The following is a 9,319-nucleotide window of genomic DNA, read 5'->3' as shown; positions in this document are numbered from 1 at the left end:
TCACGGGATTTGTCGTTACACACATGGAGTTTCTCTTATTTCTTTTCCTTTTTGTCGGGCTTTTTAAAAAAAAAAGTTGTGGGTTCTGGCTGTGTATATCCAGGTGGAGAAAATTCTCTCACTAAAACACACACACACACACACATACAAATTCAAAAACTGTAATTCAAACTTCAAATCGTCACAAACAGATAGCAATTACTTGCTGCGGCGCAAATCCTACGTATTCTTCGTACATAAAAAGCTTCTTTGCTTTATTTACAGAGATCAAATCATTAAGGAGGAGAATCATCCAGGAAAAACAAAAAAGAAGGCTCAGATCTGTCAAAAAAGAGCATCAAAACATTCTGTTGATGATAATCTGGCCTGTGCATTCCACTGTAAGTCGCCTCCTATTGACTGCAGGTGATCTGGTTGCCTTCTTGGCATGCTCATGTGCGTTGCTGCTCCTACGGTTTAGCTGTTCTTGGTGTCTTCTTAAGGGGTTCTGTGGGTTCAACTCATTTTCTATGGCATAAATCACTTCGCTGGTAGGAGTAATGCTAAGGGACTTCAACCCTGCAATCTGTTGAATCAGCTTAGCTTCAATCCCTACATGTTGAGTATAAGTAAGCTTGTGATCAGCCACCAGTCCTTGTTCTGAAGAAAGGTTTGTATCCAATGGAGAAACCTTGGCTGCCCTCCTCTTAATGCACCCAGAGGAAAGCCTCCTTTGAGGTTGGACAGCTTTCTCACCCTTCCCTGTGCCACCTACGCCTGCATTGCTTGCTTCAAACCTCTCTTTTAAGCGGCTGCTTGTGGTGGCTGTCATGAACCTCGGCCTGCCAATAACCTTGGCCCAGCCAGCTGCATTGATGTCCCTTTTCTCCAATTTCCTTTCAGGGATTGTCGCTGGCGGTAACACAAAATCCTTCAGATGGTTGGCTTCATGCTTGTCGTTGTACACTAGCATCTCCTTTTTCTTCCTGCAAAGGAACTCCAGCTCTTGGATTTTGTCCCGCAGGTATTCGCAGTTGCTCTCATGCTCCTCTAGCTGTTTCCCCATGTCTTCCATCACCTGAGCTCTTTCCTCTTTCTCGTGCTACATGTACAGTCAAGGAAACACACCTTTGAGTATCATGATGTATTCCTAGGCTTCATTCTTAAGCAAACTTGGGCCTCTAATCCAGAGCATACAATGTCTTCATCGTAGAAGTGATGGCCCACTGATCAAATCATGTCTTCATGATAGAAATTATGGGCCATCAATCACATGTCATGTTTTCATGATATGGAGATTTGTGGTAGTAACATGGTTCTTACCAGAGAGAGTTCTTTCCCTAGATGAATGCCCCTTGCTCGTGTTGCAAAGCCCAAAGAGCAAATAGTTTCTCCAACGTCTTCTTCTCTTGGACTCACATGAACTAGCATCACAGTCTTGCCATCCTCACCTGAAAAATAACAGGTATTGACACATACATTTATCACCTAGGCTGGTTATACACTGGGGAGCCTGCCTAACCCCACCTCCCCCCAAAAAGACTGCATGGCAGGGTATTCCTTTCGCATGCATGAGAAATGATATGTAACCAGCCTAACTCTCAAGCAGTAACATTGCTGATGATGCGCACTCACCTAAAGAGTCTCTAAGGATCTGGGTGAGCTTGCTGTTTCTGCAACCAAAACATTTTTGAAAAATATTAGCGTCCACTCCATGGGGATAATATGTACCAATTAGCACCTGCAAATGTATTCAACTTCAAATAAAAGGAGACAAGACAACACGTGCCTGTAAGGAATATGTCGTTGTCTTTTTTGCAAAGCACTGATCACATCACCTAGAGCTGAGAGAGAGAGATTTATGGCTTTCCCCTCCTCAAGAATTTGACCCTTTGCATCTGTCTTGAGCAACCGTTCACTTCCTCCCAGGTCAATAAGCCACAGCTTACTCAAAAGTGGATGCTCACCTGACTGCCCAGAAGAAGTCATTGTAACCCGGATGAGGCTGCAAGAAAGGTTATGCATTCATGATGATCATGCTGGGCAATCCAACAGAGCATTACAATAGCTTGAGTTTGAGTCAAATGATGTGTTTACCAGTGTGACCTACTGGAAACCTCATTAGAGTTTGTGCATGCAGTAGAGCGTGCCCGGCTTCCTATCCGATAAAGTTGGCTGGCCTGGTTTGCATCTTTGACAACAAATTCTGATAGGTTCTCAACTTCTACCTGCCCCTTAACATCCATCTGGATTGAGAGGCTATATTTCACCCATGCATAAATTGAAGGTCAGCAATTAACCCGTAGAGCTACAAAAGTTGAATGAGTCCAAAGCAAATAATAAACAAATGAATTGATGCAGGTAGGCACCATTTGGGTGAGGGATCTGTAATGCGCCGGGGAGATGGCACAAGTAAATCTCTCAAGGAGCCCATGTAGAGCTCTAGCATGCTGAAGGTGAAAAGGTAACTCTTGCTGCTATCAAGGGAAGCCTGGTGGAACAGAAGTTGCAAAGTCCTGGGCACTATGCCTGGGAATTCCTTTGTGCCTTCCTGCAAGATCAGAATGAGATTAGATATCGTAAATCTCATCAACTCATGGTCTCTCACAAGTTGGGCTGGTAAGAAACCAGTTTATGACATTAATCTAGTTAGTCAAATTTGTCCTATAATCCCGTACATCAAAATCATAACACCATACTCCATGTGAGCTATGGATTCTTCCTTTGGATCGTGACTTCCTCATAAATTGGTAAGTGTTTTTTCAAGGGCCACCATACAACAGCTTACCATCGTAAAGGTTTTGCCTGCCCCAGTTTGTCCATAAGCAAAAACACAGACATTATGGCCATCAAGAGCCGATCTCACTAGAGGCCCAACCTCAGCAAAAACGTCATCTGTTGCACATGCATGGCTTCAGCATGATGCAAAATCCATAGAAGCATACAACAGGACAAAGTGATGGCTGGTACCTTGAGATGATGCAGGCAGGAAGACCTTGTCTAGCTGGAATGCCTTCCTCTTTCCCGATGCCACGATGAGAAGCTTGTTGAGGGCTGGCATGACCACGGGAACTGCTCGAGAGTGCTGCTCCTTGTTGAGAAGAGGTCTTACTCTGCAGAAGACCCGCACATGACCTGCATTTGCATGCCCAATATTTTAGGACAAATTGTACAGCATGAGCTTGTATGTGATGATGGGCTATGTAGAATCACATGTTAAAGAGTTATGACACATGCCCATGCAGGGAGTAAACTTGCAGGCCATAGATGGGGAATCTCTTGCCAAAACATGGTATGTTAAGAACGTTTACTCGCTTGCCCCCACCCACCAAAATGTGAGGGGTAAAAGCTTGCATGCCATAGATGGAGACTCCCTTGCTGAATCCATGTTGACACGTACAAAAAACACAACTGCATTTGGCCATTGTGAAGAGGACATCCATGACGAGAAGGACAGGGATCTCTTAGCATACAAGAGTAAACCAAGTTACCTTTTAGATCAAGGTATTTGTCGAGCAAATGGCTTCTGGTGGACTCTTCCTCCTTCAGAAGGGCCCTGAGCTTGGCAAGTTCACCTGAGAGAGGCGAATCATGCATGTGCTATTGAAGTTGATGGAAAAATAAGCTCTCTCTCGCTCTCTCTCTCTCTCTCCCCCACATACATCTTTACCTTCGAGTCTGCAAATGTCTTGTTCTGTGTTTTCCCAGTCCTGCTCGCTGATGGGCTCAAGAGGATTGGTATCAGAGGACGAATCACACGGCTCACACGGACCGGACAGATCCTCGATGATGAAGCGGACAGATTCCGCCCATCGGAAGGTAAGATCTTGCTTGGATCCCAGCAAAGACTGTATGGATTTTCGCAAATTCTGCAGCGATTTGGGCAGCTCGAGAGGCCCATCAAGCTTCGGCTCCTCTTTGGGCAGCAGCATTAGTGCCCCGAAGAAAAAGTTCTCTTATGCGGGAAACCCAAAAATCAGCTCCCAAAAAAAAGAGCTTCGGGAAAGCCAAAAATCGTGCAGAATCGAGAGTCTAAGTGGAGAAATGACGCTAGCAAGCAAAATACTGTATGATGTTTTTGTCTAAGGTGAAGAGAGCGGTATCTGCATTGCCGCCATGGCTGAGAGGTAAGGTGGAGGAAGGCTGGCTTCAGAAGAAGGGTGGTCAAAGATGGGTCCTTAAGATTTTCGTTCTTTAGAGAACCCAGCAACAACTTCGCACGTCTCCCCTGCCTCAGCTCCCATCATCAGCCTAGGCTTAAATGTAAAAGCGCGGCTACCTTGTAACGGTGAACAATCCCCCCCCCCGACCGCGCCCCGGGCCCTCTGCTGGCTGAAGATGCGCTTGCAGGCGCGAGCCTTTGTTTCAATCTATACTCTAAGACTTAGGTCGTGCGCACGCTAGGGCAACTCTACTGCTAAGGTAAAAGGTCTGCTATGGCAACTCTACTGCTAAGGTAAAAGGTCTGTTTAAGGCGTATTGGGGCGCGATGGCGATCCCTTCACTATTATGTCCTAACTAGGTGTGTCCTCGGGCCCCCAAATGATCAGAAAGACATTCGCTTGGTATGGACAGTGGGATGATGGATCACACACAAACGAGGAAAGCGATCCGGCTCTGCAGGCCCCAGCTCCGCTTGTTTGTGCTTGCACGCACCATAACGATGGGGACAAGCCGCGCAATGATGCTTTAGAGAGAGTCGAGAGAGAGAGGAGGGGGGGAGGTGCACACTGAATCGATCATGGTAGGCCAGCGTCGACAGCCTAGAGAGAGAGAGAGAGAGAGAGAGAGAGAGAGAGAAAGAGGTGGACCAACGTGAGAGAGAAGAAATTGGCGGTGTGGCAGGAGGTAGATCCTTGATTTTTTACAGGCTTTCCACCAAGATAGTACTTGTTTTTATTGGGTTTTTTTCCTGGAACCACCACAATAGAATCTGTACGCCTGAGCAAAAAAAAAAAAAAAGGACCTGCATAAACCTGTGTATGTTGAATAAATACATAATACCATACGATTCACTTATGTACAAGTCATAGGCTAGTAGGCGTTCACATGTCCTGACTCATCTCAGCAAGCCCCGGTCTAGTCTTCTCTACACGTACACCACGGTTGGAGGCCAAGATTGGTCCTCCATGAGAAGGTTGTAACCAAGGTTGCTTTTTGATGGGCATCATATTTTGGCTCAAAAATACCCTTACTTTGAGTGGCAGTAAAAAAATAAGGTAAAATGTGAAAAATGGGTATTATTTCTACTAATCTTATCATTTTGAAGGGATGACCCAACCCATCAAAAATCGTCCTTGGTTGTAACCATCCTTTTCCCAAAAGAAAGCATATGTATAAAAGCAACTTAAGTGTTGATGACAACACCCACAATCTCGAAAAGGGCTATAAGAGCCATGACACAATAACTTGAGCAAACCAGTACACCCTAATGAATGCACTTCTAAGAATCGCTTTGCCAGGGTGCATGTTGCAACTATGGGGTATCATCCTTGGGCTTTGTAAGGATGGATAGTGGCACTGGCAAGGATGATAGTGCTTGTTTTCCACATAGAATGTGTTTCCTAAAGTTGCATTTATGAAATGAACATGTATGGGAATCACATATGGAGAATTATTCCAATGTTTATATTCAAAAAGTAAGAAGCTCCATGGTGGTTATAAGATGAGAATCATAAAATGTTGGTAGATTTCAATGCTCCTAGCACCTTTTTAAAGAGGCCATATAAAGTGCATCCAATCTACCAATTGCCTTGACCTTGTTATTTAGTGTCTAAATCTCAAGAATTCATAAAACATGAAGGTTTTTTTTTAAGGGTTTTCTCGCAAGTTTGCACATCTTAAAGCTAAAGTATAAAGATCTTAAGTTAAATTTGCAAGTAGAAATAAGAATCTTCCGAAGAAAGTAAAAGATGGTGGAAATTAAGGCTTTAACATTATATCCTTCCAACGTAATTATTCTTGTTTTATACATGAAACATGTTGGTATGCAATCAAAATCCATGATGAAAATGCCACCAAAAACTAAATCTCAAGAATTCATAAAACATGAAGTTTTTTTCCAAGAGTTTTCACACTAGTTTTTTTTCCCATGGGTTTTCACACAAGTTTGCACATCTTAAAGCTAAAGCATAACTATCTTAAGTTAAATTTGCAAGTAGAAATAAGAATCTTCCAAAGAAAGTAAAATTAAGGCTTCAACTTTATACCCTTCCAATGTATTTGTTCTTGGTTTATCCTCATGCCATAGATAAAAAAACACAAAACATAAGGTATGCAATCAAAATCCATGATGCAAATGTATTCGTGTGCACGTCCTTGAATTATGTGAATATCTAAAAAAGCAGCACATATCATTTGTGTGCAGGTAATTACTCATGTGGTGTACATGTATGTTCAAACAAGCACAATTGTCTACTTGCATGCATGAAACATGTTTTTGTGCATAATCACATGCTTGTCTGGTATGCTTATATATTTTTGTGTTGTCAAACATTATTTAGTACACACACATACATGCATGTATGAACGTGCGTTTGTATGCATGTGCATATACACACTCCATACAAGCATGTATGCATACATGCGTATACGTGCATGTGTGCATACATACATGCATTCATACGTGTGTGTGCATACATACATGTGTATACATGCATGTGTGTGTGTGTGTGTGTGTGTGTGTGTGTGTGTGTGTGTGTGTGAGAGAGAGAGAGAGAGAGAGAGAGAGAGAGAGAGAGAAAGGGGCTGGTGGGAGGGGAGGGAGGCAAGGGGGAGGGGGAGGGGGAGGGGGAGGTAGGAAGGGAGTCACTAAAGTGTGGACATCCCTACCAAGTGTTATAATATACCATAAGGAGTGTCACATCATAAACACAGGGCAAAGAGCCTTTGAGAAATTGTTAAAGAAATGGAATGTCTAAAAAATAATTTTGTTTCTTGTGACTCACTTGAATTACAAAATACCACAAACACAAGGCAAAAGAGCCTTTGAGCAATTGTTAAAGAAATGGAATGTCTAAAAACAATTTTGTTTCTTGTGACTCCCTTTTGTGCAAACTAAACAAGACATCACATTTTAATCCATGAAGATCAAATGCTCAAACATTATTACACCTAAAGTGGCTACAACCTTTGAAAAGACATTAAACATGCTATCTTTTTATGAATTTTGTGGTTCTTCATCCTTCACAATATTTTTCTCCACCTCACCATCTATTCAAGTCCCCATCCCATACTCTAAAGACAAACTTGATTTTACTTTACATCAAAACATAACAAGTCCAAATTCTCCACTTAGCGTATTACGGTCTCACATTCATCCTCCCCACTTCGTTGATCCTAGTCAAGTTATTCACACTTTATGGAAACTAAAAAGGTGACTCTCTCAATATATTCCTCACCTTGACTTAGTATGTGAGGCCTTCCTTTTTTTACCATCAATTCTTGTTTGAAGGAAAGTGAAAAGATAAAATAAATGCTAGAATAACTGTAATTATTATACAAGATAAAATTCGAACTACTACCATAGAAGAAATGTGGATGACAATGAAAAAAATGAAAACAGTTTTTTCCACGAAATGCCATCATAATGTTCAAAGAAACAAAGAGATAAAGCTGGAACCACTACCATGGAAGAAATGTGGATGACAATGAAAAAGATGGAAACCATATTTTCTCATGACATTCTATCACAATGTTCAAAGAACCATATTTCCAATTGCAACACATAAGATGCCAACCTTGACAACACATAGCCAAAAAGGAAAGCCATAAAAGTAGTTCAACACTACTAGCATATTTATGCTTGCAAAAGGGGCATATGTATTAAGAAAGAGACAAAGAGAGTGTCTACAAGGGTGGAAAGAAATATGGGTGTTGTAGGCCACCCCATACATGCACATTATATGTAGATAGGGATTTTTTTAATGAGGGTGGGTGACCTTGATGGCATCCACCTTGAGTGGGCTAGACCTCTATACCTGACCCTAAATCTATATTAACCCTACCCCAACCCCCCCCCTTAAAAAAAAGCATGATAACAAAAATTTATTTTTACAAGGCCCTCTACATCTTTCATCCTTTTAGTCATCCCTTTCATCTTATATCACTAGCTTATCTAACTAAGATGGCATAGGTAAGGGGTAACAAGAAGGGTTGTACTTGAATTATAAATCTTAAGCTACCTTGAAATCTAAGAAATTAAGAGAGAGAGAGAGAGAGAGAGAGAGAGAGAGAGAGAGAGAGAGAGAGAGAGAGAGAGAGAGAGAGAGAGAAGCTTATTACCTTGAGTTTTTGTTGATGTGTAATGACTTTTAACATCATAAGAAGAAGTTGGGATTTTTGTGCAATTAATTGTGTGAAGAGATAGAAGCTTATTTCCTTGAGTTTTTGTTGATGTGTAACGACTTTTAACATCATAAGAAGAAGTTGGGATTTTTGTGAAATTAATTGTGTGAAGAGAGAGTTTGTAGCTATGTACTCGAGATGTTATTTAAATAAGAGTTAGGGTTTTTGTGCACATAAATGTAGAGAGAAGCTTGCATCAATAGGGAAAGTTCACAATCCACAACTTGGCCCACCACTCATAGCTCACTCCCCCTTTCCTTTTCTCTTGCACAATGTTACCCATGCTTGGCCCACCTATGTGCGGCGGCGCATGCACATACACACATGCATGCACACACGCACATGCACACACACGCGCACGTGCACACACACACACACACACTTACTCTATTTGTGTTCATATGACATATATAATGGCACAAATTGCATGATAGCCTAACTAGATATTAACTAAATTGGGATCATTGGACAAATTACTTGGGCTCATTGGAACCTCTGGAAGCTTGACCTTGAACTTGGGCTCATTGGGACTTAGGGAAACACAATAGCGGGTTTTTTGTGAGTGTATCTAGGGTTCTTTACTTCTGCAACTTTTTCACATTTAGCCTTTGGGTTGCTGCGACTCTGTCACATGCCAGGCTTCATGACTCTGTACACGAATGTTCATCATAATCGTACAAGGGATGGTGGTGGGCAATAACGTTTTTGTGGCACTTGCCTACTGCTCTATGATGAAGATGGAAGACTCCTCTGCTCTGCCTCAATCATGACCTATATATTAGAATGGGGCTGAATTCTTTAACTCTTTTAGCCTATCTGCCTTCTTATTGAGCATTACACTATGTCTCTCATCCTTGCCTTTGCAAGGATGAGAGACATACCTGGGCAAAAGGACCCCTTGGACCCCTTGCCTTTGCAAGGGGTCCTTTTGCCCAGGTATGCTAATGTTGTTTTTCATACTTTGTCTACTTGAATAAGGTGGGATTTTGCAAGT

General features: G+C 42.1%; 1 protein-coding gene across 1 annotated transcript; it reads right to left on the bottom strand.

Moving 5' to 3' along the window:
• Window positions 1–230: 230 nt before the first annotated feature.
• LOC147607773 (kinesin-like protein KIN-14U) lies at window positions 231–4,641 on the bottom strand. Its single transcript, XM_086789633.1, has 10 exons — window positions 3,650–4,641; window positions 3,471–3,554; window positions 2,950–3,114; window positions 2,768–2,874; window positions 2,349–2,530; window positions 2,077–2,238; window positions 1,769–1,984; window positions 1,615–1,652; window positions 1,303–1,430; window positions 231–1,081 (listed from the first exon to the last, which is right to left on the bottom strand). Exons 1-10 carry the CDS (start codon window positions 3,909–3,911, stop codon window positions 338–340), a joined length of 2,088 nt encoding a protein of 695 aa, XP_086645759.1. The 5' UTR covers window positions 3,912–4,641; the 3' UTR covers window positions 231–337.
• Between the last annotated feature and the right edge of the window lie 4,678 nt (window positions 4,642–9,319).

This window comes from Cibotium barometz, chromosome 54 (genome assembly GCF_041138505.1).
Source record: "Cibotium barometz isolate CiBa-2024 chromosome 54, ASM4113850v1, whole genome shotgun sequence".
Lineage (NCBI taxonomy): Eukaryota > Viridiplantae > Streptophyta > Polypodiopsida > Cyatheales > Cibotiaceae > Cibotium > Cibotium barometz.
Note: the sequence above shows the minus strand (reverse complement) of the source record. Positions and strands in the feature narration are given on the sequence as shown.

What these genes read in the sequence shown, in the direction of transcription:
- LOC147607773 (XM_086789633.1), bottom strand. Translation starts at nt 3,911, where the DNA reads ATGCTGCTGCCCAAAGAGGAGCCGAAGCTTGATGGGCCTCTCGAGCTG. An exon ending in AGACATTTGCAGACTCGAAG is followed by an intron (nt 3,555 to 3,649) that starts GTAAAGATGTAT and finishes CGCCTCTCTCAG; the next exon opens with GTGAACTTGCCAAGCTCAGG. An exon ending in TAGGGAAAGAACTCTCTCTG is followed by an intron (nt 1,082 to 1,302) that starts GTAAGAACCATG and finishes CTGTACATGTAG; the next exon opens with CACGAGAAAGAGGAAAGAGC.